The 22,266-nt window shown below is 28.6% G+C and overlaps 2 protein-coding genes across 2 annotated transcripts in view; one reads left to right on the top strand and one right to left on the bottom strand.

The window, feature by feature from the left end:
- The window catches only part of LOC105153874 (corin serine peptidase), a 136,098-nt gene extending 131,405 nt beyond the window's left edge, over positions 1 to 4,693 (bottom strand). The window contains exon 1 of the mRNA XM_087416835.1: positions 4,674 to 4,693. The gene's annotated coding sequence lies outside the window, so the exon portion shown is untranslated. The remainder of the gene's footprint in view (positions 1 to 4,673) is intronic.
- A 1,443-nt stretch (positions 4,694 to 6,136) lies between these two features.
- On the top strand, positions 6,137 to 12,349 carry LOC105150997 (uncharacterized). Its single transcript, XM_011064424.2, has 5 exons — positions 6,137 to 6,223; positions 8,399 to 8,531; positions 9,579 to 9,792; positions 9,887 to 10,069; positions 10,966 to 12,349. Exons 2-5 carry the CDS (start codon positions 8,511 to 8,513, stop codon positions 11,211 to 11,213), a joined length of 666 nt encoding a protein of 221 aa, XP_011062726.1. The 5' UTR covers positions 6,137 to 6,223; positions 8,399 to 8,510; the 3' UTR covers positions 11,214 to 12,349.
- Positions 12,350 to 22,266: the final 9,917 nt, after the last annotated feature.

A 22,266-nucleotide genomic window follows, 5' to 3' on the forward strand; every position in this document is an offset into this window, starting at 1 on the left:
AAAAGTTTGTCTTATCTGAGAGAGAGAGAGAGAGAGAGAGAGAGAGAGAAGGCATAAAAATAAACTTGGAATCTAGAAAATTAAAATCTAGATTAAATATTATTAAGTATTATTAACGGGTAAATATCATTTTATCGTATAAAGTACCAAGAAATTTAAAATGTTGATAAATATTAATTTTTTAACTGATCCTTACTTAACAAATTCAACGATTCTATCGATTCCCTTTAATTCCCTAATCACAGTAAGAAACACGTAAGCATACGTGTTATATTTGATATAACAGAAATGAGAAGAATTAAATAAGAGATAAATACAAACATCATTAAGCTTATATCGATATCTATACCGACTATTTTTCTTGCACAATAAAAATGGCAATTAATATGAAACTGAAAAAAATGCATCTTTCATTCTTAGAAAAACAAACTCTAAAAACTTCTTGTTAAATATTCGAAAGACAGATTCGTTTTTCATTAAATATATACAAAAAAATCCATAAGTATAAGAAAAAATTTCGTACAAATATCATTAAGATTTCTTTCCTTTTCATGCAATGAAGACGAAACTAATATTGACAACTTGACATTTCTGCTTATCATTTTTATCACAGCTTAAAACAAAATGTTAAATTCTGCTAAATATTTAAGAAATCAGGGTTAAATTATAGACAAATATAACTGTAATGAAAAAAAAATGTACTGACAGAATTAAAGAAAAATTAGAAAAGATAATTTTATGGCTCATATATATAATGTGTAGTATTCTCATATTTTTTATTTTGAGTAAACAGTGATTTCTTAAATTGCGAGCAATCAAAATATTAATATCATAATATTACTTATATTTTATTATTGCATATTTTTTTAATTTGTTTCTTTTACTATCTCCACTGTGAGAATAAATTGTAAACTGTTGATTCTGAAATATAAAAAGAGTACTTACTCCATTATCTTCCAGTTTTTATTATTTTAGAGAAATTAAACAATTTTGTATTGTGCAAATCAGGTTTCTTACATAAGTCAACAGCACAGTTTTTTAATGTAAAAGTTTTTGGATACACTATCTGTCACGATCACCGTTTACATGCCATAATATTATCGCATCTATGAAGATATTTTCAATTACATTTTCGCACGTGTCATTTAATTTCCGGTTGTCGCACAATACACGATTGACAGCAGTGACGTTTACAAGCGGTATGTTATCTTCATGATCCGTATTCGGAAACATGCATGACAAGATTTGATTTTTCCGAACAGAAAAGCGTACAGAATTGTGTTAAATTTCTTATTCAATCAAACTTTGTTGCAAATAATCTTGTAAAAATAAACGTTGAATCTGTTGCAATATTAAAGTCTAGAATTTAAATATCTAGGATTTCTCATACTTAATCGACCAAATCTCAGGAACTTTACAGATCCGTGAATTTCGAAAACAATTATAATAATTTTTATCTTATCAAGTCTAATATGTTATTGCAACGTTTAGATTTCAGAAAAGAAAGAAGGGAAACTTTCGATTAACGATCTAATGCTTTCGTCGAAATCAAGCAACGAACGCAAGACGCACGGACTTCCTCTATCTCGTGATCGTCGAGACTGACGAGCCAGCAGCTCCGACTCTCCCTTCGGCAACTGAAGTATTCCAACATTCTCCCGGAACCAATGTTCGGCGTAGGCTGTCGCCCACGCATCTGCTGGGGTTGCAATTCAACTGAGCATTATACGTACTTCGCAGTCCTGGTCCAACGGAAATTCTCGGTGAGGGTGACGATGCAGATTGAACACATGCCTGCATCCGGGCGTTTGTCATGTCGCGCTTACATATGAAGTAATTAATCATTTCAACGCGGAGAGACCTTTTATCGCGAAAATGCTTGAATATTTCCTATAAGCTCCATGAGCAGATCGCATTGTTAATCATAATATCAAAAATTCTCCGTTCATCATTCCCGAAAAAAAATAGAAAATTACGTTCTCTTGATTTTTAAATATTTTTTTTTTTTCTAAATAGGAGAAAAAAAACTGACACCTAAAGATTAAAGAGCTTTAAGAAGAATATTTGCAATCTTTTCTCTTCTCGCCCGGCTACGCTATTATTCTGCATAAATTACACGTATATACACATGAATAAGATATATACCTATATACTTTTAATTTGCATTTACGTCAGAAGTTCTGTTATCATAATGAAAAATATCAGCGATAAATTCAGAAAAATTAAACCTATTCTCATTATATTCTACTTCTTTCCATTTTTGTCTTCAAAATCAGAATATGATATTCATCTTATCAAAGAGAAGCCTAAGAGTAGATTTAAATGAACGCGTTTTAAATGAACATTGCTATTTATTGATGCTTCTATATGTACAAAAAAACATGCAAATTGAATTATACAGCCATGGATATATCCGACCTATAACACATTCACGATCTTCGATTTCCTTTTGCATTATGTATGTGCATTATTTCATTGTATTTCATGTTTTATACAAAATATTGCGTAACAATGCATTATAAAAATAATAATAACAAAAATATACACAAAAAATAATGATAAACTTCGAATTTTTTAAATTATTACATATAATATGTTACTAAAGTACATCAAAATTCAGAAACTAATATGATTGTTATCTTCGTATTAAGTTTTCACGTCCATATAATTAATAAATTTTTTGATAATAAAATTAGTTATAATTCTGTACAGTATGGTTACAGTTTAAAATAAAAAAAATACGAATGAAAGTTCTTTTATTTAAATTAAAAGTTTATAAATTTTTGAAATATTTTTATATATTAATTTTTTAATAACAAATAATATTTATCAAAATTCATAATTATTAAATTCATGATATTTAATACTTCTAATTACAACAGTTTCCCTGCCTACTCGAATTATGATAGCATCTTACCTACCAGAATTATAATGGTCTCCTACTTATCCGAATTATGATAATATTCTACCTACCCGATTTGTGATAATATTTTTATCTATCTGTATATATATCTACCTAATCATAATTCTAATATAATATAATTAATTAATTGAGACGATGGATATCCACATATCTATCATATCAAACAATTACTGATCGTGACCTTTAATATGTTTTACATGCTGATAATCCAACAAGATCACCTATCTATTCATGAACGAAAGTCTGAAATAAAAAGAAATCCTTCCGAAATAACCCACCCGATATGGAGAGTCTTAATTTGAGGGAGATGTAAAAAATTAAGATTATCATATCATGCAAATGCAGATATGTGAAAAAATATTTTGTATACCCACCCTATATATCGTTTTATTATCTTTTAATATTCAGATTCTTTGCAATCCAAATTTTCGTCTTTAAGTGAGTAAAAATTGACCCAATCTTGAAAAAGAGTAGCTCAATTTTCAATTTAAGAGCGAGATTTTGCTCTCTTCAGAGTAAGATTTTACTCTCTTCATTCAATATAAAAATTTTAGAAAATAGCTTTCTTCGATTTTTCGTCAGATTGGATTTATCTTTTGTTGTTTCTGACTATCATCCAACAGAATTTAGTCAAAAATCAAAACAAGAAAAAACTCCTCTTTCCATTGCCGACTCATTAATATCGTCGGCAGACGAGCGTTTATGCTCGTGTAAATGCGCGAAACGCGAACACTTAGCGAAAGGGACATTATAATTAATTAATTACGAAATTTATAAGTTATCAAATTAATTATATTTTCTTCGCGTTGATTAATAAGAATTATAACTGCAAACATAAAAAAATGATGTATCAACCGCATTCTAAAAAACTTGATAACATTGTTTAATGTCAAAATGAATCTTAAAATATTGGAATTGTGAAAATCAAATCTTGAAATATAAAGATAAAAACTTTTATATGATTCAAAAATAATAATAATAACTTTTAATAACTTTCCAAAATTAATAATTAAATATTGATAGATGCTGAAGACTCTGAGGCCTATATGATTTTTTTGTTCGTTTCGTAGGTATATCACCTCAAAAGCTAGGTAGTGAGAGAATTAAAATTGAATGACGTGAGATCCCATAGGATATTATATTTATTTTTATAAATTTTCATTTAATATGTATCATATTCTTCGAATATAATAATCGAATTGGAGATAAATAATGTACATATTAAGATGTTATCAAATATTTTTTAATATGGTAGAAACATATTATGTTTCAAAACTAAATATTTTAAGTGAGATTTAAAATCGACCAACTTTAAAACAATATCAAAATGCTACAAAAAATTCTACTCTCATGCAATAAAATATTATGGGAATTTACGTACATATTAACTGACGTAAAGATTAATTATTAATCATTACATATGGATAGGCTAGAAATTTAATAAAAATTTAAATGTATAATAAATCCATCCACAAAAAATGCATAACATGATAAAGTAATCATAAGATAAATGTAATAAATCAATTAATAAATAATATATCCAGGATTAAATATTAAATCTTAATTTGTTCTAGCCTATTTCATTTTAAGGCAACGGATCTATAATTAAAATATAATGTGTATAATTTATTATGTATAAAAATAATAATTATATATAATAATATATAACATATATCGAAAAATATTTCTTCTCTATTTAAAATATTATTATAGATTCGTTACTTTGATGAAAAGTTTAAACATCACTCACCGACCGATGCGCAACAGCGGAGTTATATCTGCAACGTTGCTACGATGTTTCTGTAACAAACAAATATAAAATTCAAATTAAACAGATCAGAAAAAAAAAATCAAAATGCCAAAAATAATTACTCAAGGCATATAAAATTCTCAAAAATAAATAATATATAATTTTTGAGAAAATTTATTAAATTTAAACTTTTAGGATTTTGTAAATAAGTAAAAATCTTTCTTTAATTCTTATTTTTTAAATTATTTAAATAAACAATCCAGTTAAAAAGAAACATACTTCCGCATGAGTAATTATATGAGTTATATAATTTCTAAAGAGTAAAAATTGAGCCAACCTTAAAAAGAGTGGCTCAATTATCAATCTTTAAGAATGAGATTTCATTTTTCAGAATTATGCAAAAAAATATTTTGCTGCTGCAGCTAAAATTATTGCTATTTTTTGTATAATCTGATAAAAAAATTATGTATTATAATTTATGCAACTTCTATGTAATTTATGGATTGCTAACATCTATTGGTTTCTTACACTCTGCTTTTGTTACTTCGTTTTTAATATAGGGAATGTAAATTTTTTCTCGCGCAAATTACACTTAAATAGTTATATTTTAATACAATGTGCGTACACTCTTATCTTGATACAATAAATAACATGTCTTACGCTTTATGCATGTGCATTATTCGTTGTTGCTCGTAATCGTACATTCCAAGTGAAAGCAAAAGCTCGTAAATCCACGAGCATTTCGTGAAGGCATTTCATGATAGCTCAATGGCGCGTTTACTGACAAAAGTACGAAAAATACTTTGTGAAAAATTAAATTATTTAAAGACGAATTCAAATGTGTAAAAAACAGGATATCAAATTTTCAAGAAAGATATTGAGTGAAACATTACATATTATTTTCAAATATATTGTATTAGGTGTAGTAAAAAGAAATCCATTATTTTTCCAATAGATGGCTTTAGTAATCTGTATCTCGCGAATGCGATTTCTTTTTACTACACCTAATATATAATGTGTAGAAATATAAGTTCATAAAGATTAAGTATTTATAGACGATTGGAATAATTACAAGAGTCGTGGTAATCGTCATGTAGTCTTAACAATATCTAGATACAAGAGTGAAGGATCCCGAGTTTAGATTCTAGTTTGTTGCGTTAATCTTTTGCAATTACAATTTTAGAAATGGAGTTAGAGGATTCGTTTATCCTCGAGTGATAGAAGGCTCTGAAAATTGATGTTTCTAGTGAATGCACAAAATGCATCATTGACATACATTCGAAAAGGAATGTTAATATCTAGCTGGACAAATAAGACATAAAGTTTAAGATAAAAATAAAAGGAAAATTATCAGTAACATTTGAGGATGAGTGTTTTATCAGGCTTCTAAAAATATAGGGCCGTAAGGTCCATTAGATATATGTATGTAAGATGGTATATATATTAGGACCAATGAAGCACGACATGAACATTCAGTTTTAATAGTACTTAGATGAGAACTAAAGCTCCTACTTATAATACAGAAGAAGGTAGAAGAAGGGCTTTTGCTGGTAAGATCTTACTTAAAAATCTATTATAATTAATAGAAATCTCTTGAAAAAAATTTTTTATTAAACAAAGAGTTTCTAGGATCTTACATGAAACATACAACAATAAAGAAGGAAAGAAAGTCTTTAACGATCAAATTGAATCGCTTAATTCTATGTGAATTATACTAGTAGTCATTTAAATAAATTTAAATGATTACATCTAACTTAACCATTAAAGGTTTTTCTTTCCATATCTTTAACTGTTCTTAGATAAGTATTGAAGTTGTAAAAAAATTGTCACCATGACGCGTTCGTTTTGTTGATAATTGATATTTTTCTATTACGAAATATATCAAAATTTTTTTCATATGATTGTCAATGTCAAATTTAATATGATTTAAAGTATATAAATAACGAGTTTAAATTAATTAATTCTTAAAGTGCTGTTCTTCTGTTTTGAGAAGATAGAGATAAGGGCTAGATAACTATGTTTTCGCTGGGACATAATAAAATGTAATTTTTAAAAAATATTTATTGTATTCTTTGTTATATTCTTTGTGTTATATATGAGCCTCCAACAATTGAGTAATTAATGTGGGCCTCGTTATGTACATTGCAGAGAGTTGTTTTTCGTGAAAACTCGATTAGTACTTAAAAATGTCCTTTAAGAAGTCCCTAAAGGTATCTACAAAGAAGGAATGCTCATAAATATTCACAAGAACAGGATCAATACAAGAATATTATTAGTAGACTGTATTTGTAAAAGAAAATTTCTGAATCGTATAATATTTTAATACAACCAGAATTTTTTATGAATTCAAGCATGGAAAACCCAAAATAGTCTTGAAGAATCCAATTTTGGAAAAATATAGGAAACACACTTTACTATTATGTTTAAATAGTCAATCACATTTCTTTTTATTTAAACATTTCATTAAAATTTTTTTTATTTTATAAATTGTCTTAATCATTTAAAACGTATTTTATATTAAACTCAAATCAATAATAAAAGAAATAATATACGAAAGTCGACAGATTTAAACGAGCATACAAGATGATGACTTATTCTGTTATTTCACTTTTTATGAGATGTATATACTGCACGTACGTTTCGGATTTTACTTAGTCTTCCTCAGCATAACTAAAAAAAAAATTATAAATTTATAACAGACCGAATTGTTTAAGAATCTCATTTCATGTATAAATAAATGCAGATGTTACATAATTCTTCTGTCAGTAATCAATCATTATATATTTAATGTTTTTAACGATGTCCATATTATAAAATTTATATTGTAAACCAATTCTTCGGTCTGTGGCGAGAAGGTAATGTCAAATTTTAAAAAACATATGTATCATATTATCAAGTTAACGATAATGCGGATGCATACGATGTTAGAATTCAATTATCAGAGGAGACTACGAAAAACAAGAAATATTAGAAGCACATGTAATAAATATTTAACATCAGGCGTTCGTGCAATAAAGATCTCATAACTTATATTTCTTGTTCAACATATTACATGTACCTCCAGTACCTCTCTCTCACAATTTCCTCTGATCATAATTAAATAATAGAATAAATCAATCATCTTGTTTGCCTTCCAAAATTTACTGACTTTGATTTGTTATTTCTCGTTCCCAGGGAATCGCATGACGGAATCGTGTAGAATAAGTAAACGATAATACATCATTTTTTCGGCTATTTTCTGAAATTTTCGAAGCATTTCGTGATCTTTCATCGGAATGCGGATTAGCTAGAAGTTTGTTATTATCGAATGCTTAAAGGAATTGCAATAGACAAATTAATTGGAATAGACGATGATATATTCCCTTTCCGATCATTTTCTGGAATCTTCTAATTCTGAGCATTACGTGGTTTTTCGCCGGAATGCGGATGTTAGAATAATATAATATTTTTAATACTTTCAATAAATAAATTATCGTTAAGGATATCATTGACCTGAATATAATTTAAAAAATTAAAACATACATTACAAATACATTAAAATACATTAAAAATGTATTAGGAGCTAATTATATTTTCCTTTAATAATTTTTTGAACATCTGAGTATAAAATAGCTTTGAAATAATTACAAAAATTTATTTAAATTTGTTCATATATTTCTTATTATTTTAGCGATATGCATTTATAACAATAGACATTTTAAATCTCCTTTATTGATCTGTACTAGAATATATCCAAATATAATACCAGCCTAAAAAGAGCAGAACATCTCGAAGTTAGATAAGTCAATTGGCGGTTGGTCTCGAATTCCAATACAATACATCAGGAAGCGTTTCAAAATGTTTGTGGGACAGATAAAGGTGCGTAATCATCTGCATCATTTTCTTTTAAAAAATTCCAGACAATATATTACAATTTTAAATAACTATATATGTTCCTCCATAAGATATTCTTCCACTTTTATAAATAAACCTCAATAAACTGCGGTTGGCGAATCATGAAAGTCAATTCCGATCAAACGCACCACAATAGAAACCGTCGTAGAATCGTGATAAAATAGAAACGTAGAATATGTAGATGTAACGGCGTGAACATCGTCAGCGTTATTTTCTCCTCGAGCACGCACTTCTACGCTAATCACGTAATTAAATTCCGCCAAACTGGAGGACCTAACGAGTCATAATTGCTCCTGGTAGTGCTTGCGTATAATCGTACATACTTTGTTATAATTCCGAGGACTTACGATGCTTACGAGTGGAATAGAGTGAGATCTAGACACGGAAGTGGTTATAGCTGCCGTTTGCTACTCCTTGCAAATTCGTTCGCGTACTCGTGTAACGTAATCGTGCAATTGTAATCGAAATAAACGCGGCATCTATCTGTCTACATTGTGAATAGAATCCATTTTCTTCTATTAATCCGAACTGAAAAAAATTTTAATTCCGCGCTTATACAAGTCAAGACAAACCATAACGTATCTCCTTTTAATACAAAAAAAAAATTAGAAACGAGCAGCGACCTTTCACGCTGCTTTCAATTTCGGGAGAAGATTCATTCATACGATTTTGTCGATAATGATAAAATAATTGGACAGATATCTTTGTTATACAATATAAGGTGAAACTTAATCAACTCTGCAATCGAAGTTCGTGGTAAATGAAAAAAAATTTAAAAGATCAATTTTTTTAAATCATATAAAGGTTATTGTCTTCTTGGGTAGCAAAATTATTTTTGCACGTAGACGTTCAACTCTTTTTATCTCTGGATATCATAATAAGTAATTTGTGAATATTCGAAAATATTACAAATCGCAAAGGGATAAACTTAAAATGTTCGTGGTATTAAACCGGCAGTAAAAACGGTCTTACAAAAAATTGATAAAAAATTGTATTATTATATTTTCTTAGAGCTTGCAATTACTACTCTTGTATTGTATCGTCGTACAAAGCTATGTCATACATGAAGATGGATTCACATCGACTGAGCAAACAGAAATAAAAACAGAATCAGAAGTATCCAAAGAAACTACGACGAGCGCTAATCAAAATTCCAATGAATCCTTCCAGTCTGATCAAGTAAAACACTTTTTTTTCCCCCTAGGACCTAAAGCTAATCCGATAGGTAAGAAAAAGATTTTTCTTCTCCATAGAAAGGCGCGACATTGTGTCAAAATAAAAAAGAGATTAATTTACAAGAATTTCGAATTGTTACACAGGTCATATTAGAATATCAAGCAATGCATTTGAATTGAAAGAGTGGCTTTCGAAACTGCCCATCGAATGGCAAAATCCAAAGCAAGAATCACTTAAGAAGATTATTCCAGATAATAATGATAGCTCCAAAGAAACATCTGATAAGACTGAGTCTCCATTGCACCCAAAAGACGACGGTCCGATAGGTAAGAAAGATCTTTGTCTTATATGCAGAAAAATATCATTCTATTACTAAGAAAAGTGATTACTTAATTTATTTCCTCCCTTTTAAATAACGGTTATCTTTAACAAAGAATATTTTTTTATAATAACCTTAAAATATACTCATTTTTTATAAAATTTTAAAAATATTTATTATTGTACTTAAAACAAGAATTTCTTTTCTTTTGGAGAATATTATAAAATTGATTTAAGACACGAACTTTTCATAATATAATATAAGCAAATAAAATTAATTTTAATTTAATAAACTTGGTCAAAGTATTAAACTTACTAGAATGCTGAATATATTTTGAATAAATTTAATGTTTGTGATAAACTTATGATAGATTTACAGATATATAAACTTTTGAAATACTTGAAAAATAAATAATTATTATTTGTCTAAATTATTACTAATTATTACTTGCCTATTTTTTGTGTGTAGAACAATATGATGTCACGTTAAAATAAAGAAATATTCAATACAAATAAGTGGAAAATATCATATTTGGTTAAATGAATCTTTGTGCGTATTAATATTTGTATAAATTTATACAATTTCCAGTTTAAGCAAACTGTGTGCCGATTATTTGTCGGTCTTGAAACACTAATATTTAATTGCTTATCAATTTAGTTTATGTTATTACCAGTTAACCATTCACTTCAGTTTCAGTTTAAGATTGTGTCAGTGTAAGATTGTCGGCGCATAGTTTGCTTAAACTGGAAATTGTGTAAATTTACAAAAAATATTATTAAGTATGAAGATTTGCTTTGAATTAATATGGCGTTTTTCATTCATTTAATATTTTATCAGTTGATTTTCACAAAATCTTATTGAAAATAAGAAAATATTTTACAAGAATCTCTATTTTTTACGCAGAGGAAGTGGCAAGCACAATGTTCCCGGAAATCGAAAATCCGGAAACCAAAAGGAATCATACAGAATTCCATTTTGTTTTGTATTTATTTGGCCGTCCAGTGATAACACATCATGAATTCAATGAGCGAACTGGCAGGAAGACCTGGCACGACTACCAAGTTCCATTCACACCATCTCAGTACATCATCTCAGTAGTCGACTATGGATTTAAATGGATTAAAATTTTTATGCGTCTTTTAAGAATATAATTGAATCCAATTGAATCCTGTATTTAAAAAAAACTTATTTTATTCAATTGAATTTTTATTCAAATGAATTTAACTGGATTAAATTGGATTGAAAAATTGCATTTTCTATTTAGAATTTTGAATTGAGCAGTTGTTACGATGCATAAAAAAAGTTAATATTATTTTATTAAATTAAAAGGCATAGAAATGTGCTTCATATAATTCCTATAAATGAATAAAAATACATTTGAATTAAAAAAAATTTATTTTAATGTTCGCGAAATGCGTATTTCTGAAAATTTGAATCCATTTCAATTCATAATTCTGGTTTACTAGGAGGACCCAGTGAGATCTCTCGTTTGATTACCAAAAGGGACCGGTCGATCAAACCATTTCATAATTTCTGCCATGTCGTTTGATAATTATTATCAAATTGTGAAAAACAATAGCACATTAAAAAAGTTTCACATGGAAAACTATACCCCATATTTGTACCCCATAAACTCCATACAATACTTTCAATTACCACTACTTAGGTTCAGTTTTTCACAACTCATGGTTAATTCTTAATCGAGATTTAACTTATTCCTCATCTCTTTCTAATGCTAGAATTGGAAAGAAATGAGAAATAAGTTGAACCAGGCTGAATTAATCATGAATTGTGAAATTGAATCTTACAACGCTTCAAACACGTATGTATATAGCAAATCCTTTTATAATTCCAGAATGTCTCTAACTATCAAATCTCCTGTTAATTATCGTCAAAGTGCAAGAAGTAACAACACGTCAGAGATGCATAAAATAACGCACATACTCGCTAATTACTACAAATATTATTTCATAGTACTTTCGATTACCAGTCATATCGGAAATTTATACAACGTAGTATATACAATCCCAAGTTTTTTTATAATTATAAAATATCTATAATTGCTATCGCCCAATAATTATGTATAAACTGTAGCAAATCACTGCTTGCCAGAAATGTCTAATCTTAGTAATGACGAAGATAGTAATGATAAAGTTGATAAAATCGATCCATCAATTCATAGAACTATCGACTTTCATAATATTACTCGAGATGAGGAAAAAATGTTTAAAATAAATAACATCTACTGTAAACACAATAAAATGGAAATTTATTCTGAATACTCAAAGATTGTAATTTAACGATACGATAAGTATAGGATATAATGTTATTAGAAATTAATTTAATGCTTGACTAATAATTATATGCCATATTTGCAAATGTAGATGATTTCTTTGTACTTTCATTTCGCGGAACAAAAAATTTGATTAATTAAATAAGCATTTATCGTTAATCAAATGAAATCGAACTTTCATTTTATAAAATTTATATTTTTTTATATTAAATAAAATATTTTTCGAGCAATTATTGATGAAGTTTTATATACAAAACTATCAATACATACAATCAATTTGATTGTTAAAGAAATTATTCTGGTTGGAAAATTTTATAAAAATTCAATGAGATACAAAATCGATGTCGATCTGAAATATGATATTCTGTAAACATATCTTATTTATTTTCAAAATTTTAAAAGAATACACACACACACACACACACACACAAATATATAGGGCCCTCAAAATAAAAATAAAATAAAGGAAGAATATAAAGGTATTTATACCATGTGGAAGTAAATCGAAACGTAGGAAATTTTTGTATGTGGAGAGACATGATAATATAATATATTAGATGAATTAATTGAAATTCTTGTTATAATTAATCAAATCAATTTCCGCGCTGTATTTTGGCGCTCTCATTGCCTTTATATTCTTTTATTGTTGTATGATTTATTTTCCCCAATTTATTTTTCCAAAATTTTTTTCTAGCTTTTTTTTATCTTATATTACAATTATATAAAATATTTAAAAACATTTTAAGTATTCACAAATGTAAGTATAAAAAGAAATGTAAATATTTAGAGTGTTTCAATAGCTTTTGCTCAATCCTTTTAAATTAAATAAATACAGATATTTGAAGTGAAACAATATATCGTTGAGCTTCTTTCACATTTAAGCATTTCTTTCACACTTAGCGACTTAATCTTACCACATCGTTTTTCTGATGCTTTCGCAAGTTTTAACGATGTTACGCTCGCATGGTGAAATTTATGCGATGAAATGCGTCCGTTAAATCGGGCACGATGGAGCATTGCCGAATAGGTGACCCGTTTTACAGATCAGATAATTCGTGATACTCGTGATACACTCAGATTGGATGGACAAATGCGCCAATAATGACGAAAGAAACAGAAAAATCATCCTTTTTGTCAATAATGCAAATTAATTTATTAATTTATTTGTATTAATATAGATTGTTTATAATTGTAAATTATATCACCGGAAATAAACGATTGCGTGTATAGAATAATTTATATATGTATAATATCATACGCATAGAATTTATAGCACAAATCTAAATCTCTGTCATCTATTATGATTAGATGCAATACATATCCAATATCGCAGTATTTGTTAGAAATCTATTTTAGTTAATTTTTCGTACTTGTTAGATAATTTTCGCTATAACTGCAAGATTACTTTTTTGAGTGATGAGATTCACTTTAAAAGTTTTAGAGCATATATAAATTAATACCTATAAATTCTTATACAAATTATATACTTACCGCAAGGTTGCTCCGCCGTCACCCGATGTCTCTTCTAGACCTCTTCTCCTCCTTTCAGGCAGAAAAGATTGTCAACTTCGTAGGAGTCCTTCGACGAAACATTCTCCGCGTCGTTATTTCTGCATCATTCGAATAAATGATTCGATTAAGGTTGCGTTCGAAAATTTCACCCAAATGCGGCTTAGTGCGTCATTCTATCTTTATCGTTCATTAGAAAACGTAAAACAAGGATAAAATGACACACTCGGGTGAAGTTACCGCAGTCTAAAAGCTAGGCGATACTTCCATATATATATATCACAAAACATTAATTATACTCACCACTTTATCTCTAAGGTAATCTAGGTTGTCAGTTTCGTAAAATTCCCTCGACGTGACACTCGCGAAAACGCGAATAACGATGACGCGACACTTTACGTGGCATTTGCCGAAGTACAACGCGAAATTAACTGCGAGTCGCATCAACTGCCAACTGAACCGAGCTAACTATCCAAAAATGTAACGCTCGAAACACATTCACGACACAACTTATACCATGTAAAAACCTAATCTACAATGTGCTCTTTATTTCCTATTTCTTGCTTTCTACCACTTTTTACTTCTTTTTACTTCTCTTTTAGCCTCTTACCTAATTTATCGTTTCCTGTCGACCGAAATAAGAGTTGAACTTCGAAAAATGAGACAAGAAACACGTAAAAAGAAACACAATTATCGATAAAATGGTTACAAAAACAAAAAGGTACGAGGTAAAAAGCAAGAAACAAAAGGACATATAAAGAACATATTAAAGAATAGGTTTAAATTCCACGAGAAACCGAATGCAATCGATACGTGAACACATTACTGCATTTCATTGTTTAAATACACGCATATTCCACAATAAGACTGCATTCCATTTGCTGCTCACAGCTCTCTTAAAATTTTTTCTCATCCTTATTATTTATCAAGTGAATAAGGAAATGATGCTCCTAAACGTCGTGATCACCGAATAAAACGCACCCTATATAACGCGGTTCAACTCGTTTATTACTCCACGCTCTCATGATAGTAATGGCAAAATTATTCAGATTAACGAATAATAATTCGTTTGGCTTCAAATATTCTTCGATAGATAATCGTCCGACAAGTAAATTGCGACGAAACATGAATCCAACCATTCGACCTGTACAGATAAACCGTGCAAGATATTCGCTGCGAAATGAACGACCATCGCGATGCAGCGTCTCGTGAAGTACGTCGCGAATCGAACGAATGCTACGAATAAATCAGCGTATACGATAGTAATCTTACAGTAATAAAGAATGCTACGGATGAGAATTTATTCGTAATATCATGATCGTGATATTCATCGCGCAGCCACGATGTTTTTGACGGTATAATCGTATTACGCACAAAAAGGCACGGCCAGGCACGGCCGAGGGTAGCAACGGAATGCGCGGCGACAGTTTTCGTAAACATCGCACGACTCGGTCAACGGCTGATGACGTAGACGCACGCCGGCAGCGCGCCGGGCGTGCGACGTATATTTATGTACACACAACACAATGCCGAGTGCGCGCCGCGTATCAACCGTCTCGTCACCAAGAAAATAATAAAATGTAACATATCTAGAAACTACAGAAAATACAGAATTAAATCATATGAAATATTCTGTTTCCTTTACATTTTCTTTTCTCGAAATGTGATCATATTTTACGAATAATTGAAACCCATCGGCATTTAGAGAAAATAATTAATTTTTCGGATCAACGATCTGCAAGTGACGAGTATTTATTGAATCGGGATAATGACAAATATTTCACACTGAATAATGCGTTTCTTAAGTAGAAAAAAAACTCACTAACGTGAGCATATAATGAGAATAGGGATCATAAAGTTACTGCTCATTAATAATATTTTTAATAATATATTTCGTGAAATATATGAAATATTATTAATGAGCGGAAACGCATTTAATAGATGTCAAAAATGCTGTGCAAAACGCTTGTTGCATTCAAATGTATTAGCATTCATGCGATTATATACGTAATTAAATGTAAGTGGACACTGGATGCAAGTGAATACGAGTGATCACAACAGAAGAAAGTTTTAAAAGACACAATGAGACAACTATAATTAATTCTATCACTATATACATCGTATCATTAAATGCCAAATTATTTTTTATTTCAATTTGAAATGTTGGCTTCATAAATGTATACTAATTTTTATTTATTTTTAAAGTTTCAAAAATTAATGCATAACTTTTAAATTTAATTTTAATAGTGTCAATTTCAAAATTTATTTTAAATTTATATTTAAATTGCTATTAAGATATGAGTATAAAGATATATAATTATATAAAAAATTGTTATATCATTACGATCTAATAAAGATACAAAGTGTTTTAATTAAATGAATCACTGTAAGTGAATAGATAACTTAAAAATCAATATTACATTAAATAATGTATTAAAAAATTTACTGTACGCTAACGCCCTCGTAGGAAATATTGCGGTTAATGCAAGAACCGTTCAATCAAAAGAAGCACCGTTGGTAAGAGCAGAAAGATACACACACACATATATATATATATATATATATATATATCTACGAAAAATAGAATAAAAAATGTAACAAAAATTGATAAAGTAGTGATGACTCACTACTATTTTGCTGTGAATATTTTTTCAAATCTGTCAAAATCTATCGATAAATTTCATTATTAATTACTATAAATTGTGGTTGTAAATTTTCACATAAAGTATAAAAATGCAAATCATTAGTACTGTTTAACAAATTTACAAAATCTACTCATTATCAGAAATAGGAATAAAATAATTTCTTAATCTTGATATTAATGCGAATAAATGACGTAATTAATTAAAATCATTTATGTAAATCATAAATCATTTTCTAGGTTTTTTTTAATTTACTATAAATATTCGCGGTTTATAAATATTTGTAATAAAATTTAAAAGAAATTAAAATTTTATTAAGATAACATAAACGATTTTAATTAAAATTGCGTTGTTTATTTAAATTTATTTATAATTGAGTGATATATTGAGTAATCTACATATAGTGAGCAATAATATTATCTAATTTTCATGCCTCATTTAATTGTATTATTTGGGATTTAATTTTAATATGCAGACTCTATAATTTTCTATAAAACGAAACATTGCGAAGTGAATTAAAATACGGTGTGCGTTGCTGTAAAATCATCAGAGAAAAGGCTGCATTACGTGGCAACTTGAGAAAGAGGATTGTTAGCGTGACATCTTCGCTAATTAGAAACTTTAAACTTGATGAAATCACAGATGGTACAACGCCGACATTTAATTATGCGAATCGAGCTTGTCACGGATCTACGCGTTTCTCACCGAATCTCTAACATTCATATAAAAGTTTCATAATATTGTTACATTAAAAGAATGTAAGTCGAGATGTACCAGTTTCTTCTTATATTACATTACGCACGCAAGCTATATGCATTACAAATTATCATTTTAACGAAAAGTGAAAGTGCATTACAAATTATCATTTTAACGAGAAGTGAAGAGATTATCATTCCTTAAATTCTGGCATTAAACATCTCAATAATTAAATATCTTAGTATGCTTTAAATTAAATTTCTTTCCTAAAGAAAAATTTATATAGACTCAACAAAAAAATTTAACTTCAAATTGTTTTTAAAATTTTTCAATATTAAATAATTTTGTAACTAAATTTGCGAAAACTATTTTATTTCAGACACATTACACAAAAAGAATACTTTTACTGAAATATCTAAAAATTTAACTAGATACAAACATTTAAAACTTTAAAAATAATTTGTTAAATCATAAAAATAATTATATGACACTCAATAATGATAAAATTTTGACTGCAAAAATTTTGATTTTTTTAATAACTAGCTTGAGTGTTATATATGTAATTATTTTGATGATTTAACAAAATTATTTTCAAACTTGTATCGAGATGAATTTTTAGATATCTTAACAAAATCATTGTCTTCATGTCTCTATACATAGGTAACATTTTGAAAAAAACAAATCTGCAAAAAATTAAACAATATCAATAATCCGGTCAGAAATATCGAATTTTTATTCGATCATTACTTCTCAGAAAGTAATGGCAAAAAAGTATTTCTGTCATAAATTGACATTAAAATATATATAAATATGTAGATATATAGGTTCCATATATAGTTCCATATATCTACAAAAAAAATGACGTACTTTACTCTCTAAAACTCAGAGAATAAAATCACTAAATGCAAGTCAAATGTAAGTGTTACTAAAAGTAAAAATTGAGCTCGCACTTGGAGTGTTTCATCACTCTAATTAAAAGTTAAATTACGTTCCATAAGTTGGAATGAAATTGAATTTTATTTGAACAAACTTTTTTTTAGTGCAGTAGATCAGTGTCCATAGAAGTTAATTATGCACTCAATACTTTTAATTGAAAAACTTCATTCTAGAATCATTTGTCAATCAATCTTTTATGAATTGTGTGATTCTATAGTTTTATAGTAAAATCGTATCACTTCTAGAGTAAACTGATTTATTCTTCACAGAATGAAATTCCTATTTATTTATTTGCAATTTAACGGATAATCCGATGTGAAAGGTACAAAGTTGTCATACATTGATTACCGGTTGAAGGACAAGTAAAAGCAAGAGAAAGAATGTGTGATATAAGTTAAATATATAAACGGTGTTCTAAAAGAATTAATTAAAAATTTTTAATAATTAAGTTAATATATATTTTTGTAAATAATTAGATAAATACGTAAAACTGTTCGACTAAAGTTCCAAAATTAAGTTATAATCATTTCCTATAGATTTTTGGATGCTGAATACGAGCCGATTTCCAAATTACTCCATCACGTTAATTTTAAGAAACGTAATTAAAGTTACAAAAAAGGACTATATTTTGTCATAATCACTATATATCTGACATACTGGAGAAATTTTATTACAAAATTAAATATGTTTACTAAAATTAAAAAATTAAATATATTTTGTTAGGACTTTGAGCCCAGAAGAATTTTTTAGTGATTATGGTTAAGATATTTATGATTAAGTTAGTTAAAATATGACAGAGAGAGAGAGAGAGAGAGAGAGAGAGAGAGAATACGTGAAAGTAATTATTTATTATAATGTTTTTGTTGAATATTATAATAAATAATAAAATATAAAGAAATAATAGAAATAATAATAAAAATTTGTAGAAGACAATAATCCTATATAAATTTATATGTAAAAGAATAATTTATAATATACATATTTTACACACACAACACACACACACACACACACACACACACACACACACACACACACACACACACGCACATATATATAATAACATGTAAGCACATAATAGGAAAGAACAGTTCTTGAGGAAACTAAATATATGCTTAATCCTAGGTAGATACGAACTAAAAGATTATGCTTACTCGTAAAACGTTAGAAATGGAACGTCGTTGCCAGTGCAGATATTTCTACATCCGACATCGCCGTGTGAAACCGCAAGCAAAGGGACCGGTGCAACGAGAACCTGGGAGTGCCTTTTTAATGTCACGGAAGAAGTTACCTTTAAGTATCGTCGATGTCGAATCACATGAATCGTTAGATTGGGAGAGAGTCTCCGATAATAAGAGAGTCGGAGACAAAGCTGCGGCATTCTGCGATACAAATTTTTATACCGAGGACCCAACGTGAGATGGGCCTGATGATCTTCGGAAAGCAAAGAATGCTGCTTCACTATTGGCAACTACTATTCTCCTCTCATTCGTAAACGATTAAATTATGATCTGTGTAATCGTAATTATATGTTTCAACCTAACATAATTTATAAACGCTAACATTAATGCGCTATGCGATACCCAGTAATCATAATTATAAATTTTTGTAGAAAATTTCATTACATTTCTGATTTTTTTTTCTTAGTAGAAACACATTCTACTTAAAAGAAAAAAAAAGATATTCGATAAATATATATATATTCGATATATATTTATAAATTTTTGCTACAAGCGAGACTCTCTGTTTGAATAAAATAAATTATTGTCAAATCATAATATTTCCTAAATAATATTTAACACCAAAAACACCAAGTCATAATATTATCACGTTTGGAAAACAAGAGAAAAGACAACTAAAAAGAAGAAAATAAAGAAAATTAAAAAGAAAAAGAAAAAATGCAAAAAATATCGGCAAAGAAAGAAATAAAGAATAAAATAAAGAAGAGAAATGAGAAAATAAAGAATGAGAGCTACGAAAAGAAATTGAAAGATCATCTATTGCATCATTGAATCATATTAGCTGCATCAAGTCTTATATGATATATGTTATATACGCTATATGATATACATTATGTTCAATGAAATATATAAATCGCATATTATTATCAAGATTATCACGAATCCCGGCAAAGAGCGAAACGCATAATGATCGAGATATATCGAGGGTTGCGAAGTACTTTGACTTCTTTTACGAGAAGACGGTTTACCTGAAAATTAATTGCAGCTGCACTGTTGCAGTCGAAAGGGTTGCCCGCGCATCTTCTGCACCATTATCCGGGATGTATCATAGGCATCGTCGGTATCATTGGAGAAAGGAGGGGTTGAGTCGGTGTTTGTTTTAACCTTCCTCCTCGATGACCTTACCCAGCCGTTCATCAGTTCACTATGGCGTGCCGTGCATTGCCCGGACGATTTGCATAAGATCGGAGTACCGAGCGGGAATGTGAGGTTGAATCGCGCGCGTAGAGATACACGTATATGGTTCTTCGACAACGACGTAAGGTCTCGCATCACGGAGACGACCGGCTAATGCATGCATCCTTTACTCACCGACAGAATACACCGTGAAACCTTTTCTATCAGCGTCTTACAAAGATCAAATTAGCGTAAGATCTTCTTCTTGCACATTTGCTCCACTATAAAAATAGTTGCTAGTGCTGGAATAATCCTCCGGATAAAAGATCTAAGATAAATGAAGATAAATAATGAGTGTTAGAAAAGAGAGTCGAGATCGAGCGCAAATGTTGTTGTGCATTTCATTTAGCAATCTTCGTTATCGAATAGAAGGAAATAAATAATTTTATCTATACAGAGAAATCGTGATCATAATATTTTTATTTCCTATTTTGTACCTGTAATATTTGTAATTGTTATGTAATAATTTCTATTCTTTAGTTTCCGTTTTGTTTCTGGAATATTTATAATTATTTTATTGATAATATTTTATTTAATTCTAAGAGCTACATCTAATTTTATCGGGATACGTAATAACCATGATATTAAAAAGAAATGTAATAATTGCAATGTCATGTTAACATCAAAAAGTTTCAAGTACAATAATGAAGCTTGTCAGTACCATAAATAATATTTTGTATCTGATAGAAACCTTTCTCGCAATGACCATATTTAGCCATCGCATGTTGATACTGACGATAAATAAATCACGATGTGTTATCTAATAGTACTTTTTGTTTTAAGTGTTCCTACAATTAAGAAATCTCCATTTTCATCTTAAAAAATTATTTTAAAATCATTTCCTATCGCGCGCTAATATAAATAATTTTATAAATAAAATGTAAAATTAAAATAGAATATTTGGATTATACACTATTAGAAATGTTTGTGAATTTACAATACCTTTACAATAAAAATGTGCAGTAAATTTACCATGTAACGTTTTGCTGTAATTTTACAATATTTGTAAATTTACAATAGAAATTTGTTGTGAATTCACAAAACTGCGTGCCATATATTAGAGATAATGCGTATTAGAAATTTGCATATATAATACTTTACCACAAAATATTATTGTAATTTCACAATATAACCGTTTAAATTTATAGCACATTTTTGTTGGATAAAAACTTCCAACACTTTTGGAAATTTACAACAGAAATTTCTTACAGTGTATTACATTTTATATCATCATTAAATTATTTATTTTTAATGATAAAAATTATCTCTCAAAAATGTTTTTATTCGAATCTTTCAAAATCGTTTAATTATAAATCATAAAGTCTTGAAGTATTATTTAGGAAATATTATTCAAAACACATTAAATTCATCACTGATCAAATGTATGTCGCACTTATTGAGAAATTTGCTATTTAAGGCTTTTGATTACATCTTACCTCATTGATCATCTCTAAACAGAGTTCTAACATCTTCTCCAACGTTTTAAACACAATGGTCTTTTGACAGAGGTCCAATCGTTAGGGCCCTTTTCTTCACAAGCGTTTACTTCACAAGCTCCATACACGGCGCTATTGAGAAAGATGATTGCTTCGATAGATGGATTGCATTAAAGATCTGTTATAATCCGTGATATCTCTATAACAAGCCGATCTTACAATTAGGTGAATGTTGCAATGAAGATCTCCAAATTTAGATTACATGTCGCGATTAA

Source organism: Acromyrmex echinatior, chromosome 2, assembly GCF_024713525.1.
Source record: "Acromyrmex echinatior isolate Ae372 chromosome 2, ASM2471352v2, whole genome shotgun sequence".
NCBI classification, from domain to species: Eukaryota; Metazoa; Arthropoda; class Insecta; order Hymenoptera; family Formicidae; genus Acromyrmex; species Acromyrmex echinatior.